Source organism: Aedes aegypti, chromosome 3 (assembly GCF_002204515.2).
Source record: "Aedes aegypti strain LVP_AGWG chromosome 3, AaegL5.0 Primary Assembly, whole genome shotgun sequence".
Classification (NCBI taxonomy): Eukaryota; Metazoa; Arthropoda; class Insecta; order Diptera; family Culicidae; genus Aedes; species Aedes aegypti.
The window spans coordinates 316,644,700-316,664,278 of NC_035109.1; the positions used below are offsets into that span (position 1 = coordinate 316,644,700).

At 39.8% G+C, this 19,579-nt stretch overlaps 2 protein-coding genes across 2 annotated transcripts in view; one reads left to right on the top strand and one right to left on the bottom strand.

Moving 5' to 3' along the window:
• LOC5580241 (proteasome-associated protein ECM29 homolog) overlaps positions 1-12,388 on the top strand; it is a 28,695-nt gene extending 16,307 nt beyond the window's left edge. Inside the window, exons 8-9 of the mRNA XM_001662379.2 lie at positions 9,705-11,944; positions 12,004-12,388. Coding sequence (XP_001662429.2) covers positions 9,705-11,944; positions 12,004-12,215 — 2,452 coding nt within the window. The 3' untranslated portion in view covers positions 12,216-12,388. The remainder of the gene's footprint in view (positions 1-9,704; positions 11,945-12,003) is intronic.
• A 3,693-nt stretch (positions 12,389-16,081) lies between these two features.
• On the bottom strand, positions 16,082-19,537 carry LOC5580242 (probable cysteine--tRNA ligase, mitochondrial). The gene is made up of 2 exons (XM_021850493.1): positions 19,427-19,537; positions 16,082-17,677 (listed from the first exon to the last, which is right to left on the bottom strand). Exon 2 carries the CDS (start codon positions 17,666-17,668, stop codon positions 16,127-16,129), a length of 1,542 nt encoding a protein of 513 aa, XP_021706185.1. The 5' UTR covers positions 17,669-17,677; positions 19,427-19,537; the 3' UTR covers positions 16,082-16,126.
• Between the last annotated feature and the right edge of the window lie 42 nt (positions 19,538-19,579).

The window sequence follows — 19,579 nt, forward strand, 5'->3', positions numbered from 1 at the left end:
CTGTTCAATGTAGCAATCAAACTCTCATCTCGTGCTTCCTGTTAAGTATCTCTTATTATCCATAATATATGTATGGTCTCGTTTTTTTGACTAGAAGTGTCTAAAGTAATTATTTCTAATACGATCATACTACCAGCCTTAATTTCCCTAGAGAAAACATGCAAAACGCTCTCCAGAAAAAAAATGTGGGTACGTCAATGAAGTCCATACAGGGTGTCCGCAAATTATCCGTACAAACTTTGAAGACATGGCTCTATAAAATCAAGCATAATATATTCAATATTCTTGCATGGTTTTAAACATTGGCTTATTATATTCTTAAAAAGTAAGTTTGACACATTTCCGATTTCAAATAATTGCAAAACGAATCCAAATGTATTGAGATGTCTTAAAAGGAGCTGTATTACGAGCTTTATGACGTAAAAGAAAAGTCCATAGAACTCACTGGATTTGAACCGCACAATTTTCTATTTTCAGTCTAACTTGAAGCCACTAGTAGATTACTTCAAATAATAATAGGACATTTGGATTCATCTCTTTTAGGTTTTAGGGATAACATATCTCCAGTATGACTAGCGGCCCTCATGAAAAACGTCTCCGAAAAATTTAAATTTGCCTATCTCAGTTACAGGCAATTATTTCGATGTTTTTTAAAGTTGTGTTTTGTGTTAACATATAGTTGAATTATAAATGGTACATGGACATTGACTTTTTTATTGTTTTCAATGCGTGATCATCTTTCCAATGTTTTGCTGTTCGGATAATTTGCGGACACCCTGTACATATGAATCCCATTTTAAGAGAAAGGATAGGAGAAAGGCCCTTTCAGATCATTGGATAAACATTCTTAATTTTCGTGGTAAACAACAAAAATCACCAATTTTTTTGAATTTTTTCCTAGATAAATTTATTTTTGAAGATACTTTTCATTTGATAAAAAAAGTTTTTAATCATCTTAAATTAACTATTCGTATGTTTTGGAGAATTTTTTAACCTAGAATTATTTTTTCAAAACCTGGAAAACTCAGGGAATTTCATTTCTGTAAATGAGTAGACACCCTGGGTAAAATTGGTAGCCATCCTTATCTTTTACATTATTACTTTGACCTCCAACCATTAAAAATTTTAAAAAGTGATAAATAGTTTTCCAAATAATACGTTAAAAAATAGTTTTTTTTATCATCGGTCAAAAAAACTGCGGGGCAAGATGGGCACCCACATAAAAAGATGCAATTTACTAAAGAAAACTAATATTTTTCAATGCTTGCAATATCCCAAGATATTATCTTTAATATCTGATAGTATTTATCTTCAACTAGCTTAGTTTTAAAACTTGTATCAAAAAATAAATAACTATTCATAAATTACTAAGATTTTACTTAAAAATCGATTAAATTTATTGATTGTTTATATTTTAAATGCGGTTCTATAATTTCACACTTTTACTTAATTTTGAACATGGTGCTCATCTTGCCCCAAGGGTATACATTTATTAATCTAATCAAAACAATTGAAATATTTTTTAAATTCGATAAAAGTTTTGCTCCTGATTATCTACAGAAGATTATTCTATAACTATACGGCCAAAAACGTATGAATTAAATGGTTTACGCAACAAAGATATCACTTTTAAATGAACAAATCTTATATGAAAAGTAAATTTTTGGACTTCTATGTATTTTTGACAATATTTACGTTGTGCTGTTGATTTTTTAGCTGAAATTTACGGCCATCATATCAATTCAATGATATTCATCAGAACCCTAAATAATTCATTGAAAAAAAAAAATCGGTAGGAACGACACAAACTAGGGGTGCCCATCTTGCCCCGGGTGCTCATCTTGCCCCACATTCCCCTATACTCAAAGCGTTAAAAGCTATTATCATGACCAAATCATGGAATTTCTCTAAAAAAAGGTTGCCAAATATTTCGGACAGGCGATTAAAAGGAAGACGTTAATTCTGGACAAACATTTCAAAAGGGCACATCGACATTGGTAAACATTGGCTTTGCAAGACGCTGTTGGGCCCAATTTAATTCGATCACGCTCACCAATACCACTATCACGAACAGCTAACACCAATCTTTCTAATAGTGGTGTTAGTTTGCGTGGGCGGGCTAAAATGGGCTCAACAGCAACGTTTCTGAAAAAAGGCTCAAGACTTCTTGGGCCCTTTTCAAATGTTTGTCCAGAATTGAAAAGTTCCAATATAAGAGAACGCACGGAAATCTCGTGGAATGTCTATGTAAAGCTAGTTCAAAACATAAAAAATGGGATATAGGTTTATCCACATAAAAAAGTTTCTAAATACTAACGGGATCCCCGTTTGATTTCTCTAGAAGAGTTATCCGACGTCATATCCTATTTTCTTAAAAAAAAAAAATAACGAGCGATGGAAATTCTACAGAGCAGAAATGCAATTTCTGTCCCATGATATAAGAATCAACATTGGAAATGTTGCAGTTATAATGTTGTCGATTTATTTCAACAAACATAACTGAACAGTAGAAAATACAAGTAACAATAATAAAATTCTCTTTGTTTACATGTTACTTATGTTATTGTTCATTAGGACACCTTAACAAATATTAAAGGTAATAAAAATCGTGAATATAACTGTTAGTTTTTGAATTTATTGTTCAAAACGATAAACTTTTCACTTGTCCCACTTATGGGGCAAGTGAAAAGTAAGGAGGCGTTTTTCAATATTTGTTCTGTACTTTTTTCTTCAATTTTGTATAAAAATCAATTTCAGTATACTGCTTATATTTGGTGGGAGTCAAGCGTAAAAAATATATACGACCTCATTTGTTTTAATTTAAGGTCTCCAGAATTTGAAGAATCCCAACTATGCGAAATCCATTACAAACTTGGCCCACGGTACCTTACATATATCGTGTGGTAAGCACAAAGACACGCTATGCCCTTAGAAGTCTAGAAAAGATTCTTTACCGGCAAGATTCGAACCCACGATCCTCAGCTTGGTCTAGCTAAATAGCTGTGTATTTTCAACTACGGTTATCAGGGCCTGATCTGACAAAGCTGTATCCTGTTTAGTTTTGAAAGGGTTCATTCAAAGTACGATTGAAAGTGGACATAGCAGTATACAGAGTGCTAAATCACGTTATTTCATTTGGATGTACTCACTCTAGCGTGCTCCAGGTTTTATGCATTTGTTGCTTATGCAATCTCACAAGTAAAATCCAGAAAATGAGCTTCTGTATTTCCACGTGTTTCACTGTTTCTTATGCTAAGTTTCCACGCGTTCTTCTGCAAGTGTTTTTGATATTGGCAACGCATAAATCGCATCGTGGAGTAGACTTGTTATTGAATACATTTTGCGTAAAACACTAGCACTAACAAAAGCTACAAAAGTTAAACTATTGATAGAATATTTGCTCACATTTAAAAAGGACATTTTCTTAAGTCCAAGGGAGGACGGGAGGACAAGTTGTCGAAAAGGAGGACAAGTCTAAAGGATACCATCTGGTAAGCCTACTCGTTTCGAGTAGAGCGCATCATTCTTACAATTTTCATGTACACAGCGCTTGATTCATATATTAGTTTCGACGCCCGGGAACTTCTGGAAATGCCTTTTGTATTTACATATTTGTATTCTTCAGAGAATACATCTGGATTTCTTGACAATATGTCTGAGTTTCTTCCAAAAATCCATCTGAGAATCTTCCGAACGAGTTTCTGGATTTATTCCGGAAATCCTGCAGAAATCCTTTAGGATTATTCCAAAAATCTCTCTGAGATACTTATGGAAAGGATTTTTTCGGAAATGTTTCTGACATTCTTCCACAAACCCGAAGATTTTTTCCGAAAATTCTTTAGGAATTCCGGAAATGCTGACGTTTCTCCTTTGAGATTATTAAGAAAATCTCGCGTTTAGTATCATACAGGCGTATCTGCAATGATCGATTTCTCTTCGTCAATTTCCTCTTTGATGTAGTGCACGAAATCAAATCGATTTTCCTTACATTTTACGGTGTAGAATGAACTATGACGATGATTACTACTTTAGGGGCTGTCCATTAATTACGTAAGGGTTTATGGGGGGAGGGGGGGTCTGAGATTTCTTACGCGCTATACAATTTATTTTTGATTTTCATACAAAAAATCTTACCATGGGGGGAGGGGGGGTTGAAAAACCCCGAAATTTGTCTTACGTAATTAATGGACCGCCCCTTATACTGAACGAATAAAAAAATCTATGAAGATAAATCGATCACTACAGTTAAATCTTTATGATACCGAACGCGAGGAATATCCCTTATATTTTTTTCCCAAAAAATAATCTGTGATTCTTCAATGGCACCTTCTGATATTCTTTCGAAAAAACCCTGACATTCTTTCAAATATCCATTCAGGGTTCTTTAAGATTTTTTCCGGAAATTTCCGTCGTATTCATATTCACTTATATAATTGCGCAGATTTCCTATGCAATTTTACCGTAATCTTAACAGAAAAATGTTCGATAAAAAATCACCGAACAACCCGTGAAATCATTGAACAACATTATAAACGAAAAGTCAAAAATGGTCGCTCCCTTGAGTTCTTCCTGAATCAGTGTAGGATTCTTCTTTAATCTGGGATTCTCACAAATTTCCACATGAGATTCGTAGATTCTTACAGAAATCCTTTTGACATTTTTTGTGAATACTTCTGGGAAATCTTCTTCCGGAAATTTCTCTGGGATTCTTCTAGCATTTTCTTTGGGATACTTCCGATCCGAGAACTCCTTTGTGATTCTTCCACGAATATTCCCGAGATTCTGATATTCTATATGTTGATACTCTTGCTGAAATTCTTCTGTGATTCTACCGTAAATTCCCCTGGGATTATTCCAGAGACTACTCTGGTATTCCTCCGGAAATGTCTCGGTGATTTTTTCGGAAATCCCTTTACGATTCCTCTACGATTCTTCCAAAAAATCTTCAGGGATACTTCCGTAAAACTTTCCAAGATTCTTCGGGAAATAACTGTTGAATATTCTTTCGGATGTTCTTTTGGAATTTTTATATTGTTCTTCGGGAAATAACTATGGGATTCTTCCGGCATGTTTGGGGTATTTTCCGGAAATTCTTATTCCTTTTGGATTATTGCAAAAAATCCGCTTCGATTCAAAAAACTTCCTGAAATTCTTTCGAAAATATCTTTGCGATTCCTTTGGAAACCTCTGAGATCCAGATTATCTCTTGGATTCTTCCTCAAAAATTGCTATTGCATTCTTCAAGAAAACCCTTCTATGATTTTCCCGGGCACCCCTCTGGGATTCTCTCAGAAATTCAAAAAAAAAAAAAATATCTGGAATTCTCCCGGAAATATCTCAAGGATTCTTTGGGAAATTCCTCTAGGATTCTTCTGAAAATATTGAATTTTTCGTGAAATTTCTTTGGGATTATTCGTAAATCCTCCTAAGATTCTTATAGAAGCGCCTTTTCTAATTTTTCCAAACATTATCTGGGCTTCTCCCGGAAAAACCACTGGAATTCTTCTAAGAATCGCACTTAAATTCTTCCGGATATCCCTCTGCGATTTCTCGGAAATCTCTTTGCGATTCTTTCTGAAATATTTCTTGACTTCTTTTGAATATCCCCTGAAAATTTTCAGTGGTTCTTCTAGAAACATCTTTGGGATTCTTAAAAAAATCAATCAGGATTTTTACGGAAATCGCTCTGTGATCCTACTAAAAATTCATGTAGAACTCTTCCGGAAATAATTCTGGGATTATTCCAGAAATCATTCTAGTATTTTTTTTTTTTCGAAAATCTATGTGACATTCTTGCAGAAATCCATCTGAGATTCTTCGCGACATTTTATATTCCTGAAATTGTTCCGAAAACTGCTCTTAAATTCTTTCGACTATCCCTCTGGAATGTGTATGTTTCTTCCGGAAATACCTCCGGGTTTCTTTCTAAAATCTTCTTTTTCCAGGAATCCCTCTTTGAGCTTTCCATAAATTCCTGTAGAATTTTGTAAAAAATCTTTGTGGGATTCGTTCTGGGTTTCATCCAAAATGATATTGAAGATTATTCTGGGCGTCTCTCAGGAATATTTTCGGATATCTTTCTGTTATTCTTTTGAAAATTTCGTCAGGAATTCTTCCGGAAATTCCCTACAAGACTCTTCTTAAAATACCTCCGACATTCTTCCGGAAATTCATCTAGGATTCTTTTACGATTCTTAGGGAATTCTCATTGGGATTTTTTCAATACTACCTCTGGAATCCTTCAGAAAATCGTTCCGGAATTCTCTTAGTAATTCCTCTGGGATTCTTCCAAAAATCCTTCTGCAATACTTCCGGTTTTTTTTTCCAAGATTCTTATGGAAATTGCTATTGAATTCTTCGGAATTTTCCTGAAATTCTTCCGCGAATGTCTTTGGGATTTTTCAGAAATTTTTCTAGGATTCTTGCAGGATAACCTTTGAAATTCTTTTGAAAATCGCTAGGGCATTCTTATGGAAACTTCTACGTGATTTTTCCTAAAAATCCACCTGGATTCTCCTGAATACCTCTAAATTTCCGTAAGAATTTCAGAAGTATTGGTGGGAGAATTCGCGAAAGATTTCGGAAGAATATCAAGTTTCCTGGACTTGATTGTCAAATCTCCTGGACTTTATCGTCAAATCTCCTGGACTTGTTCATCAAGTCTTCTACACTTGATCGTTAAATATGTTGGATTTGATCACTAAGTCCCTTGAACTGGCTCGTCAAGTCTCTTGCACTTGATCGTTAAATCTCCTGGACTTTATTGGTCAAATCTCATAAACATGATGGTCAAGTCCTCTGAACTTGACCGTCAACAAGTTTCCTGGACTTTATGGTAAAGTCTACTGTACTTGATGATAAAGACTCCTGGATATGATAGTCGATTCTCCTGGACTAGATTGTTTTATCTTCTGGATTTAATCGTCAAGTTTTTTGTTGTTGCAATCCTCATGTTTCCTAAACTTGTCCACCATTACAAAAGAATTCTGTGACCCGTACTCTTTCAAATCATAGTATGTTGGACTAGTCCGTCCTATACAATGATTGACCTATTGAAGTAGTGCGGGAAAATCAGCAGTGAAAAGCAGTCACCTCGACTTGATTGTCAAGTCTTCTGGATTTGATCGTCAAGACTCTTGGAGTTGATCATCAAGGCTCGTTTACATCTTCTGGACTTGATCTTCAAGTCTCCTTATCGTGATCGTAAAGTATCATGGATGTGATTATTAAATCTCCTAAATGTGTTCGTTAAGTCATATAAACTTGATCGCCAAGTTTCCTGGGTTTGATAATTGAACATCCTGGAAATGATGATAAAATTCCCCGGACTTGTCTCTTAGACTTGGTCATCGTGTCTCCAACTCAGGTGACACGTCATCTTCTTTTTATAAAATATATTGCGTTAAGGTGAAGGTTCATTGAGCACGTTAACATAATGTTGCCACCCACTCGAGCCACCCAACAAGGCGGAGCACAATGTTATGTGCGTCGGCCAAAAATAAATCATCATGTTTCATGTATACCTCCACCAACAAAATTATGTAGGTAGTGCTACTTGCACACGTTTCATACAAAGGTATTATTGTCGATATGAATTCATCAACAACTTCATAAAAACTCAAAATCACAATTTATTTCATTTGGTAGTGAAAACATGTTTTTTGACCAAAATTATAAGCATTTTTCACACCATGCGTGTGTTGTTTACTATTTTTGGCAGTTTTCTCCTCTCTTCTCTCGCTTCTCACGGACGGAGAAAGTTGCCATCAGTATGCATTTGAATTCTACAGTCAATTGTACTGTATAATATCTTATATTCATTTTTGCTGTTAAATTGCGTTGTACATTGTTTTTCTCACGCATAAAAATGTTTTGCAACACTTGTGACATTGTACACCTTTTGAGTATTATGAAATTGTAAAATACGTGGTTGAAGCAAGTGTATGAATATCCAAACCATTCTAATTGCGAACATAAAAACTGGCATCACTTCCAATCAGTGAGAGCGGCGCATCCGAATCATAAACAATGTTGGCTCAGTGAATTCGTGTTACGGTGCTGTTTTCGAGCACAAATTGACTAATATAAGTGATTTATTGCTCCCAGGAGCATCGTGCGTGAATAATCAAAGTGTTTCAAGTATCGCATTGGATTTTTGAATTGCTACGGTGAGTAGAAATACGATTAAAAGTGAGTTTTAGAACGGGCACCGAAAAGCCAGCAAACAATATCTCAGTGCGTGAAGAAGAAGTGATTCGGAAGTGCGTTGTATTTTACAACACAAATCACAGCAATAACTAGGTATTTGCATTCAAAAACTGGTGATTTGTGAAAAACATATTATGGAATGCTTTCAGTTAAGAAACCACCGCTCTACAATAAGGTTAGTAACTTCAAATAATCATTTTTTGTGATCGCTCTCCAAAACACTGTGAGAAGTGTGGAAGGAGAGAGCGGAAAGCGAAGGGGGAAGTAAGGTGCCATATTAGAGGCCATTTTGGTACTCATGGGGATATGTCATTAAACATTGGCTGTGATATTTAATTCATCTATATCCAAGACGCCGGGAGGATTTCCGGAAGAATTCTAGAGGACTTTATGAAAGAATCTAAAATAGGGATGTGATAATAACATTTGGCATTCAATAGTTACACTAAGAATGTTTATTGGCATTCGGTATAACTAACACATTTTACTATTACAGTACACTGAACCAACAAATATCATAGAAAATATTAAAAACCTCACATACCCTTGCGATAATTGAAATCCGATTCATTTTATGTGCATCTAATGATATTCATTCAAAGAACACATAAAACTCATTATGATGTTTAATACCATTCATATACCAATACTATGAATTGTATATGAACAAAAGTCATGTACGTAATCCGATGAATGTTATGTGATTACCCGATGTGAAAATTCGTTCTTATTATTTCCTTATTTTATTCGTACTTTCGTGATTGCGAGTTTCATAATTTCATTGTGGTGGATTTAAGTCGCTTTAAATTATAAGCGACATCAATTGGAATTATAACGTCAAGGTAAAAAAGGGTAAGTAAAATATTCATAACACAATTTGGATGTGAATGAATTTTGGAATTTAATTTACAGGAAACATCACTTTGATTGTAAGCTGGAGATGGCGGAACAAGGACGAAAGAAAAAAAATGCTCAGTACACCCAGCAGTGTTCAAAATCGTATGGGATGTGTTGTTTTAACTTAAAATTATACCAATCAATGTGATTGGCTATTCATTGTAATTAATAGTTTACTAAATAAACGATGTTTCAATTTTAATTATATTGTAAATTCTACTAAAATCCGAAATGAAAGCACCGACAATTTATTATACTATCATATAAAAATCACTGTCGTTACTAATATTTGTCATCTGAATTTAACATAACATTCATTGGCAACATCCAATGGTTCTTATCTTCAATATGCATGAAATGTATGTGTTTTATCAGATGAATCTAATTAAAACGAAATCGCACAAGTTCATGTGATAAATTGATGAGCGTTATGTGAAAAGCTATATGGAAAAAAACTATATGTGTTTTCAGATAAATCGGACATGATTACTTGGTTCAGTGTAATATATTCACCTTTGCGTGGTACCTCAAAATATTTTAATTAGTTCTGATGGCTATTGCTTTCAAATAACTAACTTCCTATTCTTTTCCCTCACCAGCGGTAACCTGACGACCTACAAGGAACTGTGCAGCCTGGCCTCGGACCTGAACCAACCGGAGATGATCTACCAGTTTATGCAACTGGCGAACCACAACGCCACCTGGAACAGCAAACTGGGTGCCGCCTTCGGGCTGCAGTCGATCTCGAAAACGGCAAAACTGAAGATGGAACCCTACCTGGGAAAGATCGTCCCTCGTCTATTTCGCTACAAGTACGACCCCACGCCCAAGATCCAGAACTCGATGATCAGCATCTGGGACTCGGTGGTTAGCGATTCGAAGGCCACGGTCGAGGCGTACTATTGGGACATTTTGGACGATGTGAGCAAGAATCTGACGTCGCCGGAGTGGAGGACACGAATTGCTTGTTGTTTGGCCGTGAGAGACCTGATCAAGCGCAACGCCGGGTTGAAGCTGCGATCGGATGATGCAAAGAAGAATGGAGGGGAACGGATGGAGGTGGATGATAAGGGCGTACCGGAACCAGAGTTGGCGTTTTTGTGGAGTCAGCTGTTTAGGGTGATGGATGATATCCACGAAGGAACGAGAATGGCCGCTGAAGGAACGGCAAGTGCGTTGAGTAAGGTTTGCGTGGTGGCGGCGTCCAGCGATCATAGTAAATCGGGACTGAATGTGGCCAGCTCGATCATTCCGCTGTTTTTGGAGCAAGGAGTGACTCATACGGTGGCGGAGATTAGGAAGTTGAGTATTAAGACTTTGTCGGACTTGATCGATTCGGCTGGATCGTTGATTCTGCCGCACTTGACCAGCTTGGTTCCGTGTTTGTTGCAAGCTACGGGAGAGCTAGATTCTGCCAAGTTGTCCTACCTTTCGACGATGATGGCTGGACAGTCGGGAACGCAAGAAGTGGTGGATTCGATGAGAGCGGAAGCTGCCAAGCAGCACTACACCATGGAGACGTTGTCGAAGTGCATCAGGCACATCGATTACGAAACTCTGGAGAAGATGACTCCGGCCGTTTTGGACGTCATCAAAACTGGTGTCAATTTGGGAACGAAGGTTGCCTGTGCACACTTTATCTGCTTGGTAAGCATTCACCTAGGATCGCAAATGCAACCCTTGACCGGGAAGTATTTGGGGTCGTGTTTCACTGGGCTGTCTGATCGAAATGCGACGGTTCGGAAATATTTCGCTTCAGCGATCGGTCACTTGATCGGCGCGGCCAAAGAACAGTCAATCATGCGATTGTTTGCAAAGCTTCAGGAACTGTACTTTGAACAGCAGTCGAACAGGGCAGTACCTCTGACGATCCAGGCGATCAACAAGCGACACCAGGAGGTATTGAAGGACTACTCTTCAAATATTCTACCGTTGATGTTCTTTGCCATGCACGAAGAGGTCACCGAAGATAACAAAGCAACGATAGAATTATGGCAGGAGCTGTGGCACGACATCAACACCGGAGATGCTGGATTGAGGATGAATCTGGACGTTATCCTGCAGATATTGGAGAGTAAGTTGAACGATCCATCGTGGTTGCTAAAAGCCCAGGCAGGAAACGCCATCAATACACTTGCAACGAAACTCAATACCAATCTGGATGATGCAGTGCGTTTGAAGTTGATCGATTTGATCTTGATGAATGTCTCTGGACGGACATTCAAGGGGAAAGAAAAGCTTCTCCATGCATTGGCTAGTTTATGTAAAAATCTGAAAAAAGACACGAATCACTACGTCCAGATCATCGACGCCGTTATGAAAGAATGTCGCAAAGAGGACCCTGTCTACCGAACGCACGCCTTGAAAGCTTTGGGCAATATACTGGACGAGTTGAAGGAGGACCGTTTTGAAGAGGTCTACAACATGGTCTGGCATATTCTGGACAAGCAGGATCTTTCGGACGGCGACAAAGACGACAAGGACGTTGTGTCGTCCGACGAGAAGAACAAGCAGATGTTAATCTTTGTCAATTTGAAGGAAACGGTTTGCGAAACGCTGGGCAAAGCCTGGCCGGAGCATTCGATAGAGACGCAAAAGCGCTACCAGGTGATGTTCGTCGAGAAGTGCGTTCAATGTCTGAAGCTGAACACCAGACAGGTGCAGATGTGCTTGTTGCAAGCGTTGGGCAGGTTCTTGGAGAGGTTACATCTGTTTAAGACGCAGGGAGGCAATCAGGTAGAAGAGAATAGGGAGAAGAAAGCGAAGGTCGATTCGGAGGGCGGTGAGATTCTGGAGAACATCTGCAAGACTGTCTTGTCGGCGATTGTCGATGTGGCAGGTAAATATTCCATTCTTTCAAATGATTAACTTTGATTTCAAACAATCCCGGAATTTCAGGAATCCCCCACACCGGACTGAAGAAGGAAGCGCTCAACATCATGTTGATCTTGATCAACAAGCTCAAAGCGAAGGAACCGACGACGGCGACGGCCGGCACGGAAATGGCGATGGTTCGTCAGACTTTCGAGCAGATTGCGTCCTTGTTGCAGAAGGACGCAGCCCCGGAAGTCAAGTGTAGACTGAAGGATATCGAAGATAAGCTTAAGTAATTCCTAGTAGGTGCGTTTTGAACGACGACGATTTGACGTAAGTATGGCGCAACTCTTTGGTCTGAATTATGTAGTATTCCCCCCAAGTGTGTGTGCTCTCAATTACTTAACATTTGCAAATAATCGGATGACCATTCATCTCAATAAATATAATCAAGGATTGTGAATTCTAATAGATGGATTTGTTTGCTGAGGAAGAAATAGAGAAATCATCCGATCATTCGGCACTTGAAACATAAGTTGCTGGTGTTTCCGTCCGGGTTACTATCTTTTGGGGTTGATTGTCTAGTTCCCTGGACTTGATCGTTACGCTTCCTCGGATTGGTCATCAAGTCTATCGAAATTGATGTTGAAATTGGCCTTTTTTTGAATTTCTGGACTTGATGATGATCGCCAAGCTTCCTGGACTTGATGGTTAAGTCCCCTAGACTCAATGATCAAGTCTCCTGGATTCGAATGTCAAGCCTGCTAGTCTAAGACTCGATGGTTATCTCTTGGGCTTGATGGTCAAGTCCCTTAGACTTGATGGTCAAATCTCCAGGATGGTTATGTCTCCTGGACTTGTTGGTCAATTCTCCAAGAATTGATAGTTATGTCTCCTGGACTTGATAGTCAAATCTCCTGTACTTAATCTTCAAATCTCATGATGGTCAAATCTCTTGGACTTGATGGTCAAGTTTTTTGGATATGATGATCAAGTCTCCACGACATGATAGTGAAGTCTCTTAGATTTGATGGTCAATTCTCTTGGACTTGATTACCAAGTCTCATGAACTTGGTCATCAAGTCTCCTGGACTTGGTCATCAAATCTCCTGGACTTGATAGTCAAGTCTCCTGAACATGATAGTCAACTTTCCAGGACTTGATAGTCAAGTCTCTTGGACTTAAGATCAATTTTTTTTTCATGCATCTAGGAGTTTAAAAATATTCTAATGTGGGATTCACTTGTGTGCCTACCCACAAAAAAAGCTCTTCTAGGATCCCTCTCACCTGACTTCCCCTCCAGCACCACCTTGCAGTATTACTTCGAAGGAGAGGTGTAATGTGCTGTTTGCACTGCTTTGTTAGTTTTCGACGTATTCTATCATTGTCATGTCCTTTGGATCCTATTTGTAGCTAGTAATGCTCTCATTTTCCGCCATTCAGCGACTCATCTTAAGCTATTTTCCCATCATGCTAAGCCCTTTGGCTCCTGTTAGTAGCTAGTAACGCTGAATGGCGAAAGTATAGCATGTTACAAAGATTACTAACAGAAGTTAAAGCGCTTACTCCTGTTAGTATTCTTTGTAACATGCTATACTTTCGCCATTCAGCGATCCTGTTAACATAACCAACTATGTTCAATAGTGTGGGACAAAATGTAGATTCTCGTTCCAGTCCACTTTTTGGATAGCATTTAGGTTCCATACCAACTGTGCAAAATTTCAGCTCGATCGGAGAAACTATATTTACGCGCCAGCCGTTCAAAGTTTGTATGGGATTTACTATGGGAAAACTTACTTTTGCAAAGAAAAATTGCTAGAGGCTTATTGACCTCTATAAAAATTCTGAATTCTGAAAATTTTCTCAGGATTCAATCCCTGCGTGTAAATATAGTTTCTCCGATCGAGCTGAAATTTTGCACAGTTGGTATGGGATCTAAATGAAATCCAAAAAGTGGACTGGAGCGAGAAACTAATTTTTTCATATAACCGTGTCCCAGGCTAATGTTCAACTGTCGCCATTCAGCGACCCATCTTGGAACCAGTTGATTCCCAAAGAAGAAATTTCCACGCCGTTGGAAAATCTTCCGAAAATCGATCGCGAGTCATATCGCGCTCCAGTTTTACCACGCGACACGGACTGTCTCTCAACTTGATCGTCATACAGAGCCTCTCGCGTTTATCGTGTTCTATTCCGAAGGAATTCACTGCGAAACCGGCCGTGAGCCATTTAGCCTTGACTAGCGCTGGCGGATCTACCCAACGCTGTCAGAGCTCCCCGCCGTACGGCACTCGGCCCGAATCGTACCGTCAATCACTCGTTCGCTGTTCTCTCCATTTCCGTTGGAGATACGACATTATCTTCACTACTGCTGTATTCACTGCATTCCAGATATTTTCGTCACTACACATTCTGTCCACGATGTTGCTCACTCGGACGTCTTCACCACTGACAGATTTCATCTCTGTACGCGCGGCGTTTCCTCTACATCGCCGCACTCTGGACTGAGCGGCGATCTAATGTGGCCGAACCTATGCAGGTACTGTTTAAAACAGCCATGGCCTGATAGGAACTGCGTCATATGGAACCTGACTTTTCCGTGTGTCCTGTTCACCCATTTCGACAGGTTTGGGATAAGACGGTATGTCCACCTTCCATTCGCAGCGTCATCCCACTCCTGTTGCCACTTCCTCATTGTGTCAGTTCTTGCAGTCTTCCGAACTCCTCTAGTGGCCCTTGCCTCGTAGCACTCACAAACTTCTTCCAAAACGTAACCGATAGGGAGCATGCCGGCGATGACACATACCGCCTCCGATGATATGGTGCGGTAGGCACCCGCATGGCCATCAGCCAGAACTTACTGGCAAGCCGAACTAGATTCCTCTTTGTCTTCAGCGCAGCTACCCGCAGGATGGATGAGGACACGCTAGCCAATAACCTTCTCTTGCTACTGCTTATTTCCGAATCGTTCGGCATAAACCTGGATAGATCCGTAATCACCTTCGCTGCCTTCTCGCAGGCATAATCGAAATGGCTATTAAAGTTGAGCCGATCATCGATAATAGCGCCGAGATGTTTCAGTTCACGTTTTGAGGCTATGACGTGTTCCCCAATTGTGATTTCAGCCTTTTAAACAATTTTACAGTTGCTGATGAGTAACAATTCAGTTTTCTGGTGAGCTATGGTCAACTTTTTCTCCCGCATCCAGTTTTCAACAATGTCCACTGCCTCTATGGCAATCATCTCCACTCTTTCCATTGATTCGCCAACCACCACCGTTATGTTGTCTGCAAATTCTACGATTTCGACGCCTCTTGGTTGTTTCAAGGTCATCATTCCATCGTACATTGCGTTCCACAACGTCGGACCCAAAATAGAGCCCTGTGGCACGCCCGCATTGCCCACAATATTCTTCTGTCCTTCACTAGAATTGTAGCTCAGTGTTCGATTGTCAACGTAACTTCCAAGAATCCTGCACAGATAGTCAGGAACCTTCATCTTATGCAGCGCTGCAGCAATGGCTTCCCAGCTTGCGCTGTTAAATGCATTCTTCACATCGATCGTAACGACTGCGCAAAAGCGGTTGCCTCGTCATTTTGTCGTCCTTGTTTTGTCGGCTGTGTCCACCACCCTTTTGATTGCATCTATCTTTGACTTCCCTCTCCGAAATCCGAACTGCATCGCCGACAGTCCATTTCCGCCTTCTGTGAATGCCGTCAGCCTATTGGGGATGATCCTCTCCAGTAGCTTACCGAGTGTATCTTGCAAGCATATCGGTCGGAACGACCCTGGTTCATCGGGGGGCTTACCCGATTTGGTAGCAGTACTAGTTATCGCCTTTTCCAGTGGTACGGAAAATGCCCTTCCTCTAAGCAGATCTGCAGTGATGTTCTGAACATATCTGGGTTGGCTTTTAAAGCTGCTCTCAACGCCACGTTGGGGATACCATCCGGGCCGGGCGAAGTAAACTGTGTAGACGGTGTGGTGAGGAAGCTCTTGGACTTGATGGTCAAGTTTTTTAAATCTTCTGGCCTTCCTAGAATTGATGGACTTGTCCCTAAGACTTGGTCATCGTGTGTCGTGAAAGGTCATCTTCTATTTGCAAAATGTGTTACGTTGAACATTGGCTGTGATATTTAGTTCATTTATATCCAAGATCCAATTGTATTCAACATCTTTATTACCCCCAAGTTTCTTAATCTCAATTTTATCGTTTAACGTAACTCCACGACGAGGACTTTCCATGATCCTTTATTTCTACATTGACCTCCTTCAGTCGATCGCGAATCTGATCACAGATCGCAAACAGTCTCCGATCCTTACTGTCCATGGCTTGAACTCTTATAGCACCCCTGATTTGCACCATACTCTCAATCACTTGTTCAATCGAATGGCCGTCCCCACTACCAGAACTTATTTTCCGTTCCTCATCAAACTCCAGCAGTCCAAACAGTGTCAACTTACCTCGAATATAATTCATCATTGCTTGAACCACTCCGCTTTCCGATGCCACAATTGCCGCGTCCCCACTGTTTCCCTGATTGATCGATTTATTGACCGTGGATGCCAGATCGCCCAAGCTGGTCACGACACTGGCGGTGTTGAAATCATTACGCAGAAATTCCTCAATTTTCTCATCGACCTCCTGAACCTTCCCGTGGAGTGCGCCCGAATCGATCATTCCCGCTGGTTTCACCCCTTCAACGTAAGCTCTGCAATCGCCGAAGAACGAACGGAATTTCTTCAGGACGTTCGTTGCCACCGTCATGGAATCATCGCCAAATTCTATCACGCTTCGATAGTGCGACAACAGACACAGCATCCGGAACTCGTCGGCCGAGTATTTGCCCATCAACTCCCCTATGCTTACCGTATTCTTCAACGATTTGGACATCTTGTGCGTTTGGCCTTCCAGGTGTAGCTGACCGGTGTGGATCCAATAGTGAACCCAATCGTCCACTCCATGGTAGCAGCAGCTCTGCGCTTCCTCGTTCTCGTGATGAGGGAACCTCAGGTCTAGTCCTCCGGCGTGGAAGTCCAGCTGACGGCCGAAGATCTGCGTTGCCAGGGTTGAACACTCGATGTGCCAGCCGGGTCTACCTAGGCCAAAAGGCGATGGCCACGAGGGTTCCCCAGGTTTAGCGGCCTTCCAGAGGGCAAAGTCTGCTGCGGACTTTTTGGATTCTGGTGAAGATTGTTGTTCTGTGGGGATGTTCTGCAGTTTTCCGTACTGAGGATAATTGGCAGTTTCGAAGTAGACGGAACCATCTGAAGATTTGTACGCGTAGTTTTTGGCGATCAGTTGTTCTATGAAAGCAACTATTCTAGGAATGTGATCAGTAACACGTAGTTTTATGTCTGGAGGACGGACGTTCAGTCGCTGTAGATCGGTCCAGAACTCCTGCTCGTAATGGCGTGCGATGTCGGTCCAAGGCTTGCCGACTTCGGCGGCGCGTCGAATGATTTTGTCGTCGATGTCGGTGATGTTCATCGCAGTTACCAAACGCAGGCCAAAGTGATCTTTAAGAATGCGCTGGAGGATGTCCAGCCGGACGTAGCAGCTGGCATGGCCGATGTGGGCCGAATCGTACACCGTTGGGCCACAGGTGTAGAATGACGTGATTCGAGCTGGCGATGGCAGTTGGAGAGGAACTTTTTCTCGAAAGCGGCAAGAGTAAATGCGTATGGCGGCGTCCGAATTGTGAACTTTGGTACAGAAGCGCCTTGTGAGGCGCAGATGATGCATCATCACCTGAAACTGAGAGGAGGACTGTTTAAATATGCAAAGTTTAAATTTTCACCTATATGGATTCGCATTATGCGCTTTACATAGTGCACTCTTTATCGACTTTTACTAGATACTTTTCTGTTTTTTTTCGTTGTTGGTCTTTTTCGTGCTGAGATTGCAAAAAGCTTAATCCTGACTAGTTTTGGTAGTATCTACGGTTGGGATAGCTCAGATCAATGTTCATACCCGTAATGCAGGTAGATCACCTTTACGTGGTGCTTACGAGTTACTACCTAGACAGTAGGCGCTTAAGGTGATTATAGAACGAGGCCACACCTCAAATTTTCAAGAGCACAAGACTTGAGAACCAAACAGCGCTTCGCATTGAAAATCTATCTCAATGGTCACCACCAGCAAGCAAGCAATTTGATTGGTTTTCAACGTGAACTGTACAACGAGTACCAACCAGCGCTTTCCAAGTCATACTTGTTACTTTTCCAAGTCATACTTGTTACTTACTTGGGCTTATTCTCCGAGAAGGGTGAGGTGAGAGTTGTCGGCCTCATATATTATGGATCCAACAAAAATAAAGACAAACATTTTTTTTAAATATATTTTTTCTCAATCTCCAAGCGTCGCGACTAATATTTGAATAGTGCGCTGAGTTCATAAACATCGTATGAATGCAGCGCCACACATGTCATTATGACATTTATGTCGGGAACGAGTCACACGTCACGTGTCCCACACGCGCGTTCCGATTTAGTGGGCGCGCGACAATAGCGAGGAGACAATACTCGATTCGAATGAAGTGACTTATATATGTATCGTATACAAGACCAAGAATTTTCACATTATGCCACTCGTAGAATAAACCCAACTTATTCGTATCGCTTCATTAAAGAGAGTAATATGAGAAGTATACTATTGGACGCCAGGAAGAGATATCGCTTAAATCAATGTTAATGCCACGATTTTTTCACTTAAAGTTTTAGCTTTTTGCAAATCTTAATATTTGAGGGAACAGAAATTAAGCTTGAAGAACTGCCACAGTTCTGAAGAAGAATTATTCCCAGAGAGATGCATTAATTGCAACGAAAATCATTTAATAATTCAGCCGCAGAATCAAACTATGAAATTTGTAAAAATCATGATTATTGCGATCGACATTACTTCTGTAAAATAAGAATTTGCTAGGCCCTTTCATAAAAAAATACTAGCTACGCCAAAGCTTCTTAAAGCTAGTTTTTTTTATTATATTTTTTTCTTGATATTTTTGAGATTATTCTTATGTTCCACAAAGTTATTTCTATCGATGAAATACGCATTTTTTAAGAAGACAAGACATCAAAAATTTATCTTTGATATTTTTGGAGTTATGTGGCACTTTATGCTGAAAAATCAACTAACATTCCTCTAGAATTTAAAGGGGCAACATTTTTAGCTTGCATTTGAAAGAGTAACCCAACAGCTATCAAATCCGTGGGAACTAACACTGGGCCCTATTTTCCTTGACTGCAAAATATGATCTGTTAATGATAGAAAATTAGAATTAGAATATATTATGCAAAATTGTCAAGGATGTGGATCTCAATTTGCTCCTATTTTTGCATTTTTTTTTATTTTTATGTTGTTATGAAGCGTTTTATAAATGGATTAATATAGTAACGTGAGATGAACTAATTATTGCAAAATTGGATTTCTACTTCGAGATAAAAGTATATTTCCAAGATTTGTAGATATCTTACACTCTCTCTAAAGATCTGATCTAAATCTTACCTTATTTATTATCAATTTTCAAAATGCAGCCACAAAAATCACTTAAAACTTGCAAAATTTATCAACCACTGCACCAAACTTGATCTCATTCGAGTAACGAAAATGTAAACAAAGAACCGGTGATTTTGACATCGAGAAATGTCAAAGTCAGCT